Source organism: Camelus ferus, chromosome 11, assembly GCF_009834535.1.
Source record: "Camelus ferus isolate YT-003-E chromosome 11, BCGSAC_Cfer_1.0, whole genome shotgun sequence".
Lineage (NCBI taxonomy): Eukaryota > Metazoa > Chordata > Mammalia > Artiodactyla > Camelidae > Camelus > Camelus ferus.
In genome coordinates, this window is record NC_045706.1 from 22,884,541 (window position 1) to 22,903,857 (window position 19,317).

Below are 19,317 nucleotides of genomic sequence, written 5' to 3' on the forward strand. Positions count from 1 at the left end.
TTATTTAATGGGAGAGGTGGAGAGATGGACGTAGAGGGACCAAGTGAGGCATAGCTCAGGACATTTTCAGGGGGGAAGCACTGTTAATTTAGAAAGGCCGTAACTTCAGATCTTTTTATACATATTATAGTTCTTTGGGGGCTCGGATATTGTTACTGCTTAGCTTCCAATGCAAACATATGATCATTTTAAAGAAGTAATTATTCACTCTATTTCTGCAGACATCATAATAGCCTATGTGTAAATAAGCTGTCAGCCTGCATCCTGTGTTAGATGAGTCGGCCTTCTGTCTGTCATATCGTGACTAATAAATACAGTGATGTGGGCCTTCTCTATTTCCTTGGCTGGTCTCTCTGCTTCTGATTTTAACACCTCCAGTTGGCTAGAGTCCCACAAATACAGAAGACCCCAGGTTCAAGCTTTGCGCCTCCTGCCTTGGCTATTCTGCTTTGCAAAGTCCTGCCTCAAGAAGGTGGGCTGATGTTGGATCCATGATCTTGTGCCCCAAGCACTAGACAGGATAGAATCAGAGAAGCTCTTAACTAGTGTGAAATGAGCTTCTGCACATTGTTAAAAAGCAAGCAAATAAAAACAAATGACCAGCCTTTGAAATCATAATGGGGGTGAGGGGAGTTTTATGTGTTTGAATCAGGAGAAGGAAGGGTCAGGAGGAAAACTAGGGTCCCACCCATTCAGTGCGTCTCAGCCCCCGTTGTGTCTGTCTCTGCAGTTCCCACACTGTGCACCAAGGCACCCCAGGGTGCTGCAGGGAAGGGAACCCCTGGGATATTTTAAAATTTCGAGGCATACAGCAACATCTGTCAGACCCTATGCAAACTACCACTGTTAAGTTCACTAAATGAACTTGGTCACTTTTGCCCCGGGATAGGGAGGTGGGGCAATAAAAAATCATGGTGTCACTAAGAGTGTGGGAACTGACAATGTCTGGGAATCTCTGTCATATGCAAAGGCATTTATCACAACTGTGGTTTGGGGGACCCCGGGGGGGATGCCTTACCTCGAGGGGCCTCATCTATGTACCTGTACTCACCTGTCCTCAATTCCTCTCACAGTGTTTGGCATGCAGAACAATCTGGCCCCCAGCTCATCTGCCCTGTCCCATGGCACGGCCACCACCTCCACAGGTCTGCAACTGGGGTTTAGAGGCTAGGAGCTGGGAAATAATGCCTCTTGGCAGCTATAACTCATAATGTCCCTTTTCGACAATGGAATTAGAGGGACCAAAATGTTCCTAAAAATCAATTGACCTTTCCCACCAAAGAAACAACCCTCCACACCCCAACCCAGAGATGCCAGCCTCAATCATTTGCTGACTCAGACATGAATGAAACCACAGGGGAGCCGGGGAGCCTGGGCAGGGCAGCGGTGGGGGGTGTCACCAGTCTATCCCCTTGTCTCACTGCTGTCCTTGACAGCCAACTATAGCTGCAAATCAATTGTCTGGCTGACTCTGATGCATGCCCTGTGCAAACTTGGAGGTGGGGGGCAGAAGCAGTTTGAGCCTCGGTCGGTCTTTGCCCTCACGTGCTTACTGCTTAGTTGGTGTAGAAAGTCTAAAACACGTGAAACGGCTGGGGGATTCTATAAGAGGACGTGAATCAAGCTGTACAGAGCAAGTGTTTGGGCTGTGGAGTTCAGAAGGGAAGGAGATGTGGGAGGGTCTAGGAGGACTTCATGGAGGAGGTGGCCTTTGGAATGGTCCTCTGATAATGAGGATTATACCAAAGAAAGTTTCATTTATACTTGCTGCTGCCCCTGTGGCTAAAGACAGTTGATTCCATTGTTTGTTATTATTCTGCTCATTATTATCATTCATTATTATCTCACCTGGGGAAGCTGCTTCTAAGCTGCATGGAGCTACCCTCCCATGCTGGCCTCGCTCACTCCTTGCTTCATCTCTTGCAGCATATAGTGTGAAGAAAAACATGCCCCAGAGCCCTGCCGTGGTGAGCACCGGGGTGTCCACCTCCAAGGGTGAGTGCTGCTCCAGCTGCTGGGAATGGGCTCGCACCCAGGGAGAATTGCTCCCCAATGACACGTGGCAGGAGGGGACATGGCCCATTGGTGGTCTGAGGTCTGCAAATACGACTCACCCCACGGGCCTCTGGGTTGTTTCCAAGAGTGAGCAGAGATGAAAGTATATGTCCCTCGCCTGATCTTGGCCGTCCTGGGCAAGAGGTAGGAAGCTCCACCCTCCATACCTGCTCAGGGTCAGGCACTCAGAGCCCAGCCCCCACACTTGTTTGAAGCACCTGGCCTGCTCCTGTCACAGGTTATCCGTCGCTAGGGACAGGGCACCCCTAAAAAGCTGTTGCCCGCACCCTCCATACTTTCTGTGGGATCTCTGTCGACTTGAGTACATGACATATGGTAGCCTATTTCTTCCATGGCTCTGATCCTGCTATGTTTCTTTCCATTCAACAGTTCATGGGCGAGGGTATAGCTCAGTGGTAGAGTGCTTGTTTAGCATGCAGGAGGTCCTGGGTTTAATTCCCAGTACCTCCATTTAAAAATTTCTTTAATATAAATAAGTAAACCTAATCACCACCCCACCACTACCACCAAAAAGAAAACATTTCAAAAAACATTTACTGAGCACCTGCTTTCTGTGAGACAGTGTTCCGTGTGCCTGGAGTACAGACTAGATTCCTGCCCTCACTGGGCTGACAGTTCCCATGGAGGTGGCAGATAACAAACAAGTAGACAAAGTACACAAGATAATTACAGCAAATGCCACGTGTTTGAAGGACAAACACAGTGAGGTGGTAGAGACATGCATGGGTGTATGTTAGGCTGGGCAGTCAGGAAAAGTGCCCCCAAGACACTAACACCACGGTTAGAAATGAAACCACCCAGTTAACTAAAGAAGGGTCTGCCTGACACAAGGACTTTTGCCCATTCACTGCAGGTCCTGTAACATCCAAGTGGGAGGCAGCCCCCAGGCCAGCCCCCCGTGCTTCTGACATGGACCCAACCTCCTGACGGTCAGGCCCATTCAGGCAGGAGAGGGTGTCTCTGGTCCCCAACATGCTTCTTAGTAACCGCTGTCAGCAAGATAGTCCCACTAATCCTTGTCTTCCTCTCCTCCCTCTTGTGGCCATTTCTTCCCTCTCCTTCTCCCTCTACCTTTTCCTTCCTCCTCACTCACTTCTTTCCTCTCCAGCCAGCACCACAAATGTCCAGAATGATGACTTCTTGAACAAAGACTGTAAATTCCTGATCCTGGAGAAAGACAATGTGCCCGCCAAGAAGGAGATGGAGCTGCTGATCATGACCAAGGACAGCGGGAAGGTCTTTACCGCCTCCCCCGCCAGCGTCACTGCAAGTACGTGGGAGCCCATGAGACTCAGGTTTTGGAAAAAAGACGAAAAGTGTAGGCAAACGTCCTAGCAACGTGGTTTGAGACACTTGAATGATGAAACCAGAGTCATCCCATTCAAATGAAAAATGCCTGCTGAATAGGGTGTCCCAGGGTCTGCCTCGAATGCAGACAAGCCAGGAAAATTCCAGCAAAGAGCTCCCAGAGGGGTTACTGGGCAATGGCAAGTCTCCTAACCACAGGTCCAGACTTGGGGTCGGGGTGGGGACTGACTCCAGGGGTGGCCGCTTCCTACCAGGCTAACCTCTACCTCCACAAGCAGGAAAGAATATGAAGCGGGGGCAGGGGAGTGGGGAGAGAATATCCCGGATTATCAGGAGTTGTGTGCACAGCTTCTTTTTCAGAGGACACCCTGAAAAAGGAAAAGCAAGCTGCCTATACCGCGGACACCCACCTACTGTCAGAAGCTAATGGTAAGAGCAAATCTGATCACTGACCACTTTGACTTCAGCCAATCCATCTGTCACTTGTCTTCTAAGACCTCCCTACTCTAAGTGTGGTCCTGAACCAGCAGCATTGGTAAAATCCTAGAGCGTGTTAAAAATGCAGACTCTGGGGCCCTAGCCCAGACCCACATTTTTATTTTTAATGGGGGTGCCGGAGATTGAACGCAGGCCCTCGTGCACGTGCTCTGCCACTGAGCTATACCCTCCCCCAAGGCTGTATTTTAACAACGTTCCCCCACTGATTAGTGTGTGCTTACTTTGAGGGGGAAGCGATTCCATGGCACATCTAAAGTTCACAGTGGTATTTTTCCCTCACCTTCTCCTCCCATAATTTTCAGAACTAATAGAAAAATGCTTTGCAAAGCACTTGGTAGCTTTATTTTTTTTCTCCCCAAATATCTGGATTCTGTCCTGGATAACCACGTTTCTTCACTGCTCTGGGTCCTGTGAATCTCTCAGAAAAACTGATTTCAGGGAGGTCAGTAAAGGAAGAGATAAGTTAAGTCATAGAGCATCAGCTACAATCCTCTCAAAGCCTGACTCTAAGTCTTCTAAGTTAGCAGTTCCTTATATTTTAGGGTTGGAGGTGGGGCTGTGGAGCCAAAAGACTCTTTTCAGAATCTAATGAAAACTGTAAACAATTTTCCCAGAGAATTCCACACATGCCCACAAACTCAACGTGCAGATGGCATCAGAGACTCATGATGAGCCCTCTTCCAAGCCCGTCCCTGCCTTTCTGTTCCATCCACTCCAAGTTAGGAACCTGTGTTCAAGGTCCCTTAACCAACTGCTCGCCTCAGCAGCACATACACTAAAATTGAAACAATACGGAGAAGATGAGCATGGCCCCTGCACAAGGACGACACGCAAATTCGTGAAACGTTCCATATTTTTGTAGATACTATACTGACAGGTATATATAAAATAGATAAACAAGTTTATACTGTATAGCACAGAGAAATATATTCAAGATCTTATAGTAGCTCATGGTGAAAAAGAATGTGAAAATGAATATATGTATATTTATGTATGACTGAAAAATTGTTATGTACACCAGAAATTGACACAACATTGTAAGCTGATATAACTCAATAGAAAAAAAAAAAGAGAGAGAGAGAGAGTACAAAGTCCCTTAATCAAGAAATCAAGACTGATTTCTCACCAGCACATTTATTGTTTGAAAGCCATGGTCACCCTTAACACGGTCCTCTAAAGATGTCTTGGGCTTTCAAGGTTTAAGGTCACAAGAAGGTTATGACACTGTGCTTTTTCCCACTGTAAATTGTTTGCCAAGCCATGTCTTCTTCAATGAATTTATTGCAAATATGAGATCAGCAAGGACTGAGTTAATGGACATTCCTGTACGTGGCTGTTCTGCAGGGTGCCTGGGAGTCATATCTATTTCAGGCCTTGCCCCAAATCAATGCACAGGCTATCCTGTGGGTTCTTGCAGTTTAAAAGCTCAGGTCAAACCCATGTTTGTCTTTCAGGAGAATTGAAGACTGTGTCTGCAAAGGGCAAGGCTGCCTCTGCAGGTGGGTGAGAACAGCAGGTCCTTCAGTGATGGATGCTGAAGGGGCTGGTTATGATGAACAGAACAGACAACGGCCCCTTAGCCTGGAGCCAGGGCACACATGAGCCACCAAGCTCTAAAGAGTTTTCCCTAAGGTTCGAAGAGGGCTGCTGGAGGGGCCAGATGGGGTCTGTGAGCTGGAGCAGGGCTGCAAAAGGATCTTAGCTTAGGTGATGTCGCTCACAGGCCCCACTGCTCCTGCTGGGCACCCACTGTCTGCCCTTAGGTCCAGGGTCTGCCAACACAGCAGGAGCAACACAGCAGGGCTCCTGTTGTGTCTTACAGAACCCCCCCCCAACATGGGCTTCAAGGTGACACTAAGACCACGCACACCTCCAGCCCTTCACACTTTCCTCACTTGCCCCACAGTCTCCTGAAAGAAGCAGATCAAGGGGTATCAGCCCACTTTAGATACTAAAAGCTAAAAACATTTCTACTGGAAAAAAAGAAAAAGGAAAAGAAAATCTTCCTGGCTGCCCTTTAAGTGCTGAGGGTAGTTCTAGGTGCTGTGTGTAGGGATTACAAAGAAAGAGCTGTGTGAGCAGAGATGTGGTGATGGAACTCTTCAGGTCTGAGCATAAAAAAAGATGCAGGAGGCTGTGGCAGATGCATACTCGTAATCAAGAATTTTAAGCCTGGGGCTATGTGCTCTAGCCTCTGCTAATTACTTACTTAAATATGCCTTATTTCCTTCAACAACCATCTCATGAAGAAAGCAAACTTTAAATCCTATTTTATCAAGAAAAAAGAAAGAAAGAGAGAGAGAAAGGAAGAAAGAAAGAGAGGTTAAGTGACCTTCTCAGGGTCACACAGCTCAAGCCCAGGATTGTGAGACTTCTGCTCTTTGCCCACGGCAACCCTGTGCTCATTCCAGGAGCCACACAGGAAACGGAAAGCTTCACTCAGGCCCAGAGGGAGTCACCAAAAGTTAGAGAATTTGCAAGGCAGAGGGCTCGAGCTGCCCGCCCTCACCCTACCCTGTCCTCTCTTCCACAGACATCCACAGCTATGACCACCGCCGTGGCGGTGGTGGAGGCGGTGGCGGAGGCTTTGGCGGCAGCACTGGCGTTGGCGGTGTTGGCAGTGGAGGCAAGGGCTCGTGGGGGGCAGCGCCAGCCTGGTGCCCCTGTGGTTCATGGTGCAGCTGGTGGAAGTGGCTGCTGGGCCTGCTGCTCACCTGGCTGCTGCTCTTGGGACTGCTCTTTGGCCTCATTGCTCTGGGTATGTGGTGACAGCGGCCCCGCTGCCCATTTAGGAGGGCCAGAATCAGCACGTGCACCAAGTTGGGGCCAAGGGCCCCGACCATCAGCGCAGACCCCTTGTTAATACAGATGAGGAGACTGAGGCTCCAGGAGGCATCCGACAATGGCCACTCGGTGCCAGAGCTAGGATTCTAATACAGGGCCCCGTCCCTGTGGCAGCCTGCTCTGAGCATTCAGCTGTCCTTAATTATCAGGCCAGGCCTTTCATAGCCTTTTAACTTTCCACGTTCGTTGGCTCTCACCCAGCTCCCCAGCAGGGTGAGGACAAGCTCTGTCACCATCTCAGATGATGGCCAGGCTTCTTCAAGGCTTGGTTCCGATTTTGAGTAGCTCATCCCACTTGCAGCTACAACCAACAATCTCCATGTAAAATATTCCAACAAGACATCCCCAGGCCTGAAGAAGCTGCCACAGACCCCAGAGCCCCTGGCAGGATGCACGTGTGCTTGGGAGGCTCCACTCCAGGCCCCTGTGGCTGACACTGCCTCCGTGTGTTCTTTTCAGCCGAGGAGGTGAGGAAGTTGAAAGCACGGGTGGATGAGCTGGAGGACATCGGGGGCAGCCTGGTACTTTACAACAAGAAGATGGAGAGCAGAAAGCAGGACCCCCTGCAGGGTGTCAACCCCGACCTGACAGCGAGTGTGGGGACATCTGGGCTTGGAGACTACAGCCAGGAGGAACTCTGGCAGTTCGTGAGGGGCAAGCTGATGATGGAACAGGAAAACGGTGAGTACATCCCAGGGCAAATGTCCGGCCGGCTCCTGGTCCCAGCTCCTGTGCCTCTGTGTGGAGCAGTACCCATCCAGGGCACTCTCAAGCTCCCCCCATTCAGCCCCTTGACAGCCCTGGGAGGGAGGACCTGTGTTGTGATCCCATTTTCAGGTAAGAAAACTGAGACTTAGAGAGAATTGCCCAAGATCAAGATCGCACAACTTAAAAAAAAAAAAAAACACAACTAGCCCACTTTAGAATCTGATTGCCAGTCTTAGCCTCAGTTTCTTCCCACTATAACATGGTGATCCCTTGTGTGTGTGTGTGTGTGTGTGTATGGCACAGAAGATGTTCAGCTAACTCAGGCTTTACTGTCTCTTGCAGGGAATCTCCGAGGAAGCCCTGGCCCTAAAGGTATTGCAGTGGATGGACCCCTTTCCCTGCTTTCATCTGGGGGAATTGGAAAACTTTTCTTTTTTCCAAATTGAAGGATGAGCAGTGGAAAGATCTTACAGAGTCTGTTGGGAGGGTTGAGAATTGGCTTTACAGTCAGAATATCTCAGAACGGGAAGGAAACAAAGGCATAGTCTAAGAGAGGCCAAGTGATGTGCCCAAGAGACAGTGATGGAGACCGAGGGAGCCACAACATAGGCCAGCTCACCCTGAAATGTGGTTTACCTGCTGTCAGCTGGTCTTAAGATACTAGGGGAGAAGGACCCCTTGGGGTTTCACCCCATCTCACAGTTTTCGTATCTTTCTGATTTTAGGTGACATGGGAAGTCAAGGCCCTAAAGGTAAACAGAACATGGAAAGTTTTACCTTAAATATTAGTGAGCATTGACGGTTTAAAACAATCAACGAGTGTCAGAAGAGGCACCTCCCACTCACCCTGGCCATCTCCCTGCTGTGGTAGGACTGTGAATTGCAGAGCAGCCTGCAGACCCTCAGGCTTTGAGGGGCAGGGGTGTCAGGACAAAGCAGGGCTACATCTCTGGGGGCAGCACTGTCCCTGGTCTCTTCTCAGGGACTCCCAGAACAAGGACCCTGGGCCTACATGTCCCCCAGCTCCAAAGGGCAGCCTCAGGGCCTGTTACTGCACAACCCCGGGGAAAGCTGGAGAAGTAAGGATTCCTGGGCTCTGCCAGGAAATCAGCTCCTGGATCAGATGCTCTGGGGCTGGACCCCCTCCCCCAAGGTTAATTCTGATGAACAGGTCAGGAATCAGCCCTCCAGGTGAGCAGCCTACTCTCGGGGGTCTTAGCTGGGAGGCTGAGTGTAAACCCACCAGTCAGGAATGGTGCTCCTGTGCAGGAAATTCAGCAGGAGCAGCACCATCTGCCTTCTGGGGAAGAGGGGGAAGCCCAGCAGGGAGGCAGGACATAGTCACAGGAAAAGGGGCCCCTCAGTGTTGGTTAGCTGAGGGACAATCACATGCTGACTTGTGTGGCACACATTCAGTTGCCATAGGAAACTGATATATGTCCCCAGAAAAGTGGTTTGACGGGACAGGCCCATGGGTGGGAGGAAGAGCTTTCCCATCGCAATGACCACAGCAGTGCCCCTTGATCTAGCTGAGTGGGGTTCACAAGCTTTAGGGGGTATGGGAATTGCCTGAAGATTCTGGGCCCCACTCCCAGAGCCTCTGATTGAACAGGTGTGGGTGGGGCCACGAGTCTGTGGTCTGGGTCACCCCAGGTGGTTCTGAGGTCAGGGGTGCAGGGTCGAATCCTTACTGGCGACAACAGGCTCGCCCCCTCTCCTCAGCTCCACCTCCCTTCCCAGCTCCACCTCCCTTCCCAGGAGATGCCAGAGCAGGAACTGGGGTTCCTCCACTTGACGGCCCTCCACCTCTCGTCAGGATTCCCTGTCCCCATACACGCCCCAAGTCACTGCCTCGGCCCCTCTTCCGCCAAGATTCCAGCTGGCTGGCCACACAGCCCACCCCCGACCATGATGACCATGGAGACTAATGGTCCCGGAGCCCCTGGCCCTGCAGTGGCCATGAAACACAAGTGCCCAGCCAAATCTGAATTACAGATAAGCAACAAATCATTTTTCACTCTAAGTATGTCCCAAATACTAAAAATTTGTTCATTGTTTATCTGCAGTTCAAACTTAACTGAGCGTCCCATATTTTCACTTGCTAAATTTGGTAATCGTACCTGAATTTTGCTGGTGATGCCTTTTGGTGATTGGCCCAAGTCCTCTGCTGACTTCTGTCTTCTCTCTGTTTCCACAGGAGATCGAGGCTTCCCTGGGACTCCAGGTGCGTAGACTCTGGTGCTGCTGCTGGGCTGCAGGCTGCCCTGTCCTGGCCCCTGGGGGGAAAGCAGGGCTGAGCTATTCTCGTGTGTCCACAGGTATCCCCGGGCTTTTGGGCCACCCAGGTCCAGAAGGACCAAAGGGACAAAAAGGCAGTGTGGGTAAGAACGGCTTTTCCATTCACTTATTCCCTCATTGCTTCATTCAGTTAACATTTGTTAATGTGTGCCAGGCCTGCTGTGTGCCAGGCCCTGTCCTAGGGGCTGGGGAGACAATGGTGAACAAAACAGGGAACCCCTGCCTATGTTTGGGTGGAGATAAGCAGTAGACATGATAAATAAGTGAAGTTCACAGAGGGCAGGAGTGGTTTGTGAAATAGGAAGACAGAACCCAGCAGGGCACTGGGAGTGCTGAGGGGGTAATTAAAATAGGGCCATCAAGGAAGGCTGACTAAGAAGGTGCTGTTTGAGCAAAGATGTGAAGGGGGTGAGGGAGCCGGGCCTGTGGAGATCTGGGGGTAAACATTCAAGGCAGAGGAGCAGCTGCAGGCCCCAGGGCAAGGGTGTGGCTGTGTGGCTAGGAGCTTGGGGAGGAGACCCAGGCTGGAAACCACTAAGGAGGTAGAGAGTCAAGAAGGAGGGGCCCTGGAGGCCTTGTAAGGACTTTGGCTTTTGCTCCCAGTGAGTTGAGAAGCCATCTGCATGTTGGGGCAGAGGTGGGACATGATCCGCTTGCATTTTTAAACTCTATGCCTCTGCACTAAGCCTGGGCTGCAGAGGGAGAGGCTGGGAGACGAGGGCAGAGGCTCCAGGCAGGCATCCTGCCAGCGAGATGCTGCCTGTGGCCCTTGAGCTGCAGCACTGGGCCCTAACTCTGCGGTGGCCATTCCTGTCTTTAGGAGAGCCCGGCATAGAGGGACCCATGGGCCAGAGGGGTCGAGAAGGCCCCATGGGACCTCGTGGTGAACCAGGGCCCCCTGGGTCTGGAGAGAAAGGAGACAGAGGTAAGAGGTGATTCCTTCACCAGGAGGGTTAGCTGTGTCCACGCCTCATCCTTCCATCATCACCCTCCCCCCAACTAGCATTTGCTGAGCACCCACCTTGAGCCAGGGTCTGTGCTGACCCCGCAGAGACAGTGGTCTAATGACAGGGCACGGGCTGAGCTGTGGGTTCAGGCCTAGGGCTGAGACCCCTGCAGTGCCTGGAATCCACAGAGAATATGGTCACGGGGAGAAAAGGTCCTCTCAGATGGGGGTAGGGAAGAGTGCGGGCTGAGGTGGAAAACTCAGGTCGGGCAGAGCCCCAGGGAAGGCAGAGTGGGTGTGCAGGGCCTGGAGCCTCTCATGCCTGGAAGGAAGCAGGGGAAGCCTCAGACACAAGCCCAGCCCTGGAGGCAGCTGGGAAGATTGTACAGTTAGATTCTTAACCATGAGTCTGCTTTTATCAGCGCAAACCAAGCACAGACACCAGTAACTCTCAATACCAAAAGATCATGAGCAAGAAGCTTATTTTTAGCTTCACTTTCTCTTTAAAATATTGCTTAACTAGGCAACAAATATATATTTACTACCTACTGAATGCCAGACTTCATGTAATATAAAGGCTTTGAATGTGGAAGGTGTTTTGCTGATTCTTGGCCTCACAGAGGCGCCAAATAGATCAGAGACCACTAGCAGGGTGGGAAGCATCCCACTCACTCCCTCAAATGACACCACTGGGCTGAGCTGGCAACCAAACTGGGGGGACCCTCTCAGAATACTCATTTCTCCTCAGGGGCTGCTGGTCAACCAGGTATTCAAGGTCCACCTGGTGTCCCTGGTTCTGTGGGTCCCAAAGGTAAGTCAAGTGCCCAGATGGTACCCAGTTTGCCATGTCCAGGATGGATCTCAGAGGTCCAGGCACTGGGATTCCAGACAGCCCTAACCCATGGCCCCAGGCCTGTGTGGGGGTGATGGGCCCAGAGAGGGTCCCCCCACAAAGGAGTCCCTGGCATCAGGATCAGGGCTGCACTTTTGGCTCCATGGTGCATTTGCTGCCACGTTTCCATCTCTCTTCTATGGCCCTGTTATGTGGCCCCAAAGTGAGTGGATGGATCAGGAAATCAGAAGCTAGACAATGTCCTTGCCGGCTGGGGCCTAGATGCGCACATTCAAGAGCAACGTCTGGACCACCCAGGCAAATGGGGCCTTCTCACAGTGCGATGCCCATCTGGTCACCTCTCCTCCCTGCCCCAGCCTCAGCCCACATGTTTGACTCTGACCGGGAAGGAGCAAGGAGTCTTGATCCCAGCAGCTGCAGCTTCCTCCCTAAGGAGGACTTTGCACCGGGGTTACTCCAGACCCACAGACTCTCGAATCCTCATAAGAATCTGCACTGTGCGACACACACAAACAGGCCTCACCTGGAAGTACGCCCCCCTACCTCCCACTCACCATCGCATCCCTGGCCCATGCCTGACCTTCTGATAAACATTGTCATGTCATCTTCTTCAGGTTCCAGTGGCTCTCCTGGCCCACAGGGTCCCCCAGGTGGGTAGCCTTCTTCTTATAAATAGATGCCATTTCTGGGGCAAAGAAAGGGGATATTAAAAGGGAAAACAAACATTTTTAAAGCAAAAGAAGCAATTATAAAGAGAGTCACCTGGAGACATAAAACACACGTCTGCTCATGTGTCCCCTGCTGCCAAGGTCAGGTACCTGACGGGTCCCGTGAGACCTGTTCTGACCTGACTTGAGCACAAGGCCCTCCAGTGACTTCAGCAGCAGGTGGCTCTCATCCTGCCTTGATCTGAGCAAAGTGCCAGCCTCCACCTCATCCCCTCTGGGCCAGAGCCCATCCCGCTGTCCTGGGAGGCTCAAGCTGCAGCCCATACTGTAATGCAGGCCAACATCTCTGCCAGGGTCCCATGGGGAGTCCTCGTGCCGGGCCTAGTAATCTCAGGGACAAGGAACCTTGACCAGGATAATATAGCAGGGACATGGGGACGAGTCTGTAGACACTTAGCACCAAGGTGTGTGTGCCTTGTGTGTGCCTGGCACATGTGTGTGCATGTATACAAGCATGTCCATCCCTTCCAAAGCTGAGCACACTCACCCACCTGTGTGGTTCCCTCTGCCTGCAGGCTCCATAGGTCCCCAAGGACTCCGAGGCGAAGTGGGACTCCCTGGTATCAAAGGTAAGCTGGGGGAGGAGTTGGAGAGAGGGGACATCCCTCTGTTGATGCTACTCAACAAGGAGGTCTAGGGGGACAGGGAGGATCTGGTGGACAAGAGCAAAGCTGAGCAGGCCAAGAGGTGTGTGAGGGGAAGGGGCGGTCAGGACAGCAGGGCAGCCTGTCTTCAGACTCAGACTCTGCCCCTTCCTGGTCTTCCTGCCAAGACTCTTTACACTAAGGTGTCCATTTCCTTTTCAGGTGACAAAGGGCCTATGGGACCACCAGGACCCAAAGGTAAGCTGTTCTCCTGCTGCTCGGCTATCACCACAGTCTGCCAATTCCTGAGACCCAGATGTGACCCAGAGGTCTGAGAACTCAGATGCCTTGGCTACTGGACCCTGAGGCCGGGAGGGATTTGAGATTCCAGTCCAAGCTCTCAAATAGGGAAACTGAGGCACACAGAGGGGAAACAAAGCACCACCATCATTGTACTGTGGTTGGGTGGTCCTTGGGGGTGGCAAGGACACAGCACTGAGACTTCTCCCCTCTAGTCTGGTCCCCCTTGTGCTCACAGCACCCACGGGTGCAACAGCAGGGGCTGGGTCATTTGTGGGTGGGCCCTGACCCAGGAGAGATCTAGCGTGCTTTTGGGGCTTTATGAATGCCAGGTTCTTGCCAACATTTAGCAGACAGCAGCTTACAGGTACGCTGGGAACCGTTCTGCAGCCAGGGGTCCCTCTTGCTGGGTGAGATTGCTCCTGTGCTCCTGATTGATAGTTCCCCCTCCCCCTGCTCCATGTTTGTTTTAGGTGACCAGGGTGAGAAAGGACCTCGAGGCCTCACAGGTCAGTCCCACACAGGAATCTGCTGTGACCCACTAAAGGTGTTTTGTAAATCCATTGGGAACTGGAGGTGGGAAAAAAAATACAGAAGAATGAGACAGAATCTCTGTCTAAAGACCTTCAGAGAACTTGCAATCTAGAAAAAAGCAAGACAAGATAGAATAAAGCACTGAATGGAGTATAAACCAGCATCAGCATGTATGGTCCAGATGGCAATGTTCAGGGCAGAAGAGGGAATCTATGATTGTCTCTGATTCTTTTGAAGAATTCAGCTGGAAAAATGAAGCTTTTCCCAAAGTAGCAGAAAGTTTGCTCTACTTGTACCCCTACATCCACTTACCTCCTGACAACTTGCATGATTAAAAAGGAAATTAATAGTACTAGTGCTTTGGCTACAAGAGGCAGCTTTTGGTTGCCAAGGAAATAAGACTCATACATAGGCCCCTTCAGGCCAGGTGTGGCCTCTGGCCCAGCCTGTGCCTGCTGCCGGGGATGGGAAGCCTGATGTTAGAAGCGAAGCTGGCGCCGCGTCCCCCACCTCTGGTTGGCACGCCATGCTTCTCTGGTTGGCGAGGTGGCAGGCTTGGTGGTGGACAGGGAAGATGCAATGCTGCACCCCTGTCAGTCACCTCCAACCAGCTAAGTCCATTTCCTTTGCAGGTGAGCCCGGCTTGAAAGGTTTGCCTGGTGCTATGGGCGAGCCCGGTGCTAAAGGAGCAATGGGTGAGTGTCTCAAAGCAACTGACACCATGGGTCTGCCCTGTTCCCGTCATCATCCTGGCCGTAGAGTTGAGATCCTTCTAGAGTTGTGTCTCCCGTTGTCTGATCTGCCCACCCCTGGTAGAGATTCTGTTTACAGGCTCTTCCTAGATCTGGACATCCTTCTTGGGGCTCAGGGAACTACTGTCTCTGATGGTTTCTTACTGCTCAGGGGAGGGGAAAGTTTGGCAGGGTATGGTCCATCCACCCTGGTTCCTGCATCTAAGCCACTCAGGCCCCTGGGAAGGACAGACAATGGCTGAGGTCCTTAGAAACCACAGAATTCCAGGCATGGCCCTGATACTCCAGGGCAGGTCTCACAGCCAGATCCAGGGTTCAGCCCTTTTACTCAGGGGCCTGTCAGCCAGGTCAGGGAAGCTGGCCAAAGACCCCACCCACCGCCACCGGGTGGCCAGGCATTTAGTACCACATCCCAGAAAAGTTTAAGCCCCACAAAAGGGGGTGTGGTTCATTCACAATCTCATTCATTTAATAAACCGTTAAGGAGCACTGACTGTATGCAGGACATGGTGCTGGGCAAGAAAGATGCTTTACCACCCTCAAGGAGAGATAAAGCTTGTAGGAGGTGATGAGGGCCATGAAAGGTACAAGGTGCCATGAGGAAACAGTAGAGAGAGGTTCCTTCCAACCAGAAGGACAAAGGAGGTGGATTTTCAGATGGTTCTAAAAAGTAAGGAAGATTTTAATAACAACAATTTAGAAAATTCTATGCAGAGACAATCATATGGAAAGACAAAAAGGTGGGAAAAAGCAAGAGTTGGTCCCAGAAAGACACCAATTTGGACAGAGTTTAGGGTAATGCCTACAACAGAGGAGACAAGATCTGGGAGAATTTTGACCTCCAGGACCTGGTCTAAAAGAGGCCAGCGTGTACTGAGCATCTGGCATGTGCGAGTCCTGTGCCATCCGGCACTGGAGATGCAGTGAGGAGCCATGGAATGGTTCTCCGTGGGAAAAGAGGCAGTTCCGGGTTCAGGAGAAGAGGGCAGGGCAGAAGCTGCACCAGCTGGTGTAACAGCGACAGGGCTTCTTCCCTGTTTGACCGCTAGGAGGGGGAGGAGGGGCTGCGCGGGCCCCACCTGGGAGAACTTGCTGTAAGGCTGTTGGGCAGTTGAGGGAGCGGGTCCCAGAGTAGCTCCCGGAGTCACTGATGAGCTTGGTTCTGCTTTCCTAGGACCTGCTGGCCCTGATGGACACCAAGGCCCAAGAGGTTGGTCACTGATTGCTCTCCTCACTCCCCTGCCTCCCCCGCCTACCACCCTCCCTGCCCTGCCCACATCCCAGGGCACAGCCCCCAGTCCCCTAATCACAGCGCGGCAGGGGCGGGGGGATCCATCCCATGGAAATGTGCAAAGTCTAGGTCTTGTCCCCCTTCTCCCTTCCACCTACCAGCAAGTTACTCAATAAAACCCCAAAACAACACCGGCGCCAATACACTGGCCGGTCACTTGCCTGAAAGGAAAGCATTGCCACATTGGTCATGCTCTCTCTATAGGGGAACAAGGTCTTCCAGGGATGCCTGGAACCCGAGGCTTACCAGGACCTTCTGGAGATCCAGGAAAGCCAGGTAACAGAGTAGGAAAATGGAGCCGGCCCAGCTGCGCGCGCGCGCGCGCATGTGTGTGTGTGTGTGTGTGTCTGTGTCTGTGTCTGTGTCTGTGTGCATGTGCAAGTGCCTTATTCCATTTTCCTCCAGCAGCTTATCAGGGAAGTGCCACAACCGCTGGCTTGTGCTGGGCACAGTGGCTGTGGGTCCTGAAACCTGAGTCACTAAGTCTGGCAACTTGGAAGAGAGAGATCAACATTTGAAAGCAAGGAGTTCTAGAAATGGGCACTAAGTCTCTTAACAATGGCAGAGTTTAGCACCACCTCAGTGCCTTGCTCCTCTGAGCCTTTCCCCTTGGAATGCCCTTGGGTTGTACCCAGACCCTCACCAATAGCCACTAATTTGGGGAGAGCAGCCTTTATTAGGGTCTCCACCAAAGGCCCAGCAGGAGCAAGATCCTCAGGGCTGCAGGAGGAACAAATCAAAACCAGCCAAGAAAGCTGTGAGGGCAAGGCAGCATTCCTCGGGGGACCTGTGAGGAGCTGGGCCTCCTGGCTCCTTTGGCGGGTGCACAGATGGGGAGAACCAAGGAGGGAGCCTAGGGCCAGCATTAGGGGTTGATGAGTGTCTGAACTTTCTGGATTCACAGCACTCAGACGCCAAAGGATCTGTGACCCTAAACAGGCTAAGAACCATCCTCCAAAGGAGCGGTGGGTCCCTTCACTGCAAAGTCCGCAGAACTGCTCTCATCCAGTGCTGGGAGGACCCTGGCATCGGGCTGCCCCAAACCCAGGGTTTGTCCTCCTGCACCCACCAATCCCTCCAGCCTTCTCCTCAGCCCTTCAACTCTCCTCTTCTGTGTTTTGTTTTCCGTAGGTCTCACGGGACCCCAGGGACCTCAGGGTGAGTCATCGGGTGACTCCTTCCTCCAAACGCCATTGCCAAGCCTCCCACTCCAAGCACTCGGCAAACACTTCTCTAGTTACCTTACAGTTCCTCTCCTCCCCTCACTCCCCTAGCAGAAATGGGTTCAGGTCCTTTTACTCTTGAGTCTTGAAAAGCGCCTTAGGAAGGAAAAATATGCACAGAACAATCTAGAAGGCCTTTCTGGGAAAGAAGAGGTTAGATCACGTGCAGTTTCTGCCTGCCTGAGCCAGTCCTTTTTGGTGCAGGAGTTCCATTAGCCCCACAGAGACCCATGTCCCCTGTGGCAGGGTAGGGAGTGGGCACTCACCTCATGCAGAAGGGCCCAGCTTCTCTGGGGCAGCCCCAATGTCAAAGTTTGTCCAATAGTGGGACAGTGTGTACCCACTTGGATTTGAGAAACTGTCACCATACCAGCCCCAATTCCTAAGGAAATTAGGCAAAGATGTAAAATAAAATCAAGCAGCAGCTCCCTGCAAGAGCTGAGCTCATAGGGATGTCTTTCAGATACTCCTTGGTGTTCAGTGGACGAAAGAAGAAGGGCCTTGCATCAGCCCTAGGAAGCCCAGCCCCCACTCCCCTCACGGCAGGGGTGGGTGGGGACAGCGGCTGCTCTGCAGGCTACAGGGGGCTCATAACCCAGAGGGACTGGGATCCCCCAAAGCTGAGGCCATGAGCCTCTGCCTCCCTCAAGCCCAGTTGTTGCCCCGTTTCCCAGAGGCTGGGGAGGGCTTAGAGAGAGAGGCTACCAGGAGGGGCCACTGGGTTAAGGCCAAAGGCAGAGCCAGGTGAGTCTGCGGGTTTCAGCCAGCGACTGTGGCTCTGCAGTGACAGAGCACAGGGAACCACCACAGGGTGTCTGAAATTGCAGAAACTTAATCATCCTGACTGACTTGTTTTCCATCACATTAGGTCTTCCTGGTACCCCCGGACGACCAGGGGCTAAAGGTAAGTGATTTTCCAAATCAGATAGTTACTAGTCATTTGGGCAGGAGGGAGGCCCCTCTCTGGCCAGAGCCTGGATCAACAGTGGCATCTAGTGGCTTCAGCAGAAGGCTGTGAGGCCGGGGAGCCAGGGCTCCATTCTGATCAAGTAAGCCCCGAGTCCTCACGCCCCACCCCAGCCCCACACCTCCCTCCCCACAACCCAGAGCCCCGCTTTGGTTCCTGGATGTCTCCAGGCCATCGCTGGAAGAGGATCTGGGAGGGAGCTGCCCCCACCTCTAGAAGCTTTTCCATCCCCTTGCTTACTCTGAAATGCCCCCGCTAGTGCTCTGTCCCCCTCACCTAGGTGTGGTCACCCCAAAATGTGATTCTTCCCTGAGACAGGAACCACCTTGGGTTTTATGGACCACATAAGGCCTCAGTGTGACTGGGACTGTCACCCCCTTTCTGAGAGGGGGCTTTAATGCAGGCAGCAATGCTACCAAGAGGGCAAAGTCAGAGCTCTGAGAGGCACAGTCATGCTCAGGGCTTTGACCCTTACTCACAGGGTTCTGCACCTTCAGACCCCAACCCTGAGCCAGTCCAGGATAGACAGTGCTCAGGGATGGTCCTCCTTCCGCCCCTGTGGCCCCACGTTCCTGAACCCTGACATTCTGTGAAGTGGCCCTCCATCATAGGCAATCACTGTCAACTTAGGGGGACCTACTTTCCAGAAACTATTTCCAATAAGTGGTTGGGCCAAGGAGTTCTTTCAGGCACATCCCAGGCAGACTTCTGGGTCCACAGAGCTACTCATGGATTGATGGCACCTTTAGTAAGAGATTGGAGGTCTGGGGATTCTGCAGGAGAGACACTCTGCCTTCTTGAGGGCCTATGACTTTTTGTCCAGTGTGCACAAGAGGTGGACATTTTATCTAGTACTGGATTGTGTTCCAACAAAATACACTCAAGTGCTTTCTCCTCTTGGCCTTGACCCCAGGACCTGGCAGAGAGCAAGCAGGACCCATCCCTCTACACCCCCTAAGGGGGAAATCAGTATCGCCCCTCATTGTGTGGATGACTGAATTGCCCACAGACCTTGGGAAATGACAAAAAAGGCCCCCCCAGAACCCCTAGTCGAGGACTTCTCCATTCTCTGCTTCACTCACTTGGTTCTCCAGAGTCCGTGGGTTTCCAATCCCAAGAGGTCCTTCATCGAGAGCCTTGGGAAAGTGTGAATCCCACATCCCCTTCTTGGAAGTCCTCCTCGCACATCGGCATTTCCAGTCCTCCAAGATACAAGACAGAAAAGAGATCTGTTAACCTTTGTGTGGCTCAGGATTTCCCAGGCTTGCCAACCACAGAACCCCCTCTTAAACCTGCACGGCCCCTAATATTGTCCCAGGGACTTCGTGTCCTGAGGAGCACTTGGGAACCAGGCTCCACCTCACAACCTTGCTGCCTCTGTCCTTCAATACTATGACCTTTCAATAC

At 52.1% G+C, this 19,317-nt stretch overlaps 1 protein-coding gene, 1 long non-coding RNA gene and 1 other non-coding gene across 4 annotated transcripts in view; 2 read left to right on the plus strand and 1 right to left on the minus strand.

Moving 5' to 3' along the window:
- Positions 1-19,317, plus strand: part of COL17A1 (collagen type XVII alpha 1 chain) — a 50,602-nt gene that overhangs the window by 18,706 nt on the left and 12,579 nt on the right. For both annotated transcript variants that reach the window (XM_032491003.1, XM_032491002.1), the window contains exons 12-33: positions 1,074-1,145; positions 1,927-1,995; positions 3,185-3,346; positions 3,733-3,813; positions 5,337-5,381; positions 6,416-6,640; positions 7,186-7,407; positions 7,777-7,806; positions 8,160-8,186; positions 9,632-9,658; positions 9,753-9,815; positions 10,553-10,657; positions 11,427-11,489; positions 12,146-12,181; positions 12,775-12,828; positions 13,066-13,101; positions 13,617-13,652; positions 14,310-14,372; positions 15,604-15,639; positions 15,925-15,996; positions 16,852-16,878; positions 17,812-17,847. In XM_032491003.1, the coding sequence (XP_032346894.1) occupies positions 1,074-1,145; positions 1,927-1,995; positions 3,185-3,346; positions 3,733-3,813; positions 5,337-5,381; positions 6,416-6,640; positions 7,186-7,407; positions 7,777-7,806; positions 8,160-8,186; positions 9,632-9,658; positions 9,753-9,815; positions 10,553-10,657; positions 11,427-11,489; positions 12,146-12,181; positions 12,775-12,828; positions 13,066-13,101; positions 13,617-13,652; positions 14,310-14,372; positions 15,604-15,639; positions 15,925-15,996; positions 16,852-16,878; positions 17,812-17,847 (1,587 nt within the window). The remainder of the gene's footprint in view (positions 1-1,073; positions 1,146-1,926; positions 1,996-3,184; positions 3,347-3,732; positions 3,814-5,336; positions 5,382-6,415; positions 6,641-7,185; positions 7,408-7,776; positions 7,807-8,159; positions 8,187-9,631; positions 9,659-9,752; positions 9,816-10,552; positions 10,658-11,426; positions 11,490-12,145; positions 12,182-12,774; positions 12,829-13,065; positions 13,102-13,616; positions 13,653-14,309; positions 14,373-15,603; positions 15,640-15,924; positions 15,997-16,851; positions 16,879-17,811; positions 17,848-19,317) is intronic.
- LOC116667402 lies at positions 4,634-4,740 on the plus strand. The gene has a single exon (XR_004324286.1). It is a non-coding gene; the product is annotated as a U6 spliceosomal RNA (small nuclear RNA).
- LOC116667029 lies at positions 9,176-19,114 on the minus strand. Its single transcript, XR_004323804.1, has 4 exons — positions 18,993-19,114; positions 12,112-12,216; positions 10,754-10,854; positions 9,176-9,710 (listed from the first exon to the last, which is right to left on the minus strand). It is a non-coding gene; the product is annotated as an uncharacterized LOC116667029 (long non-coding RNA).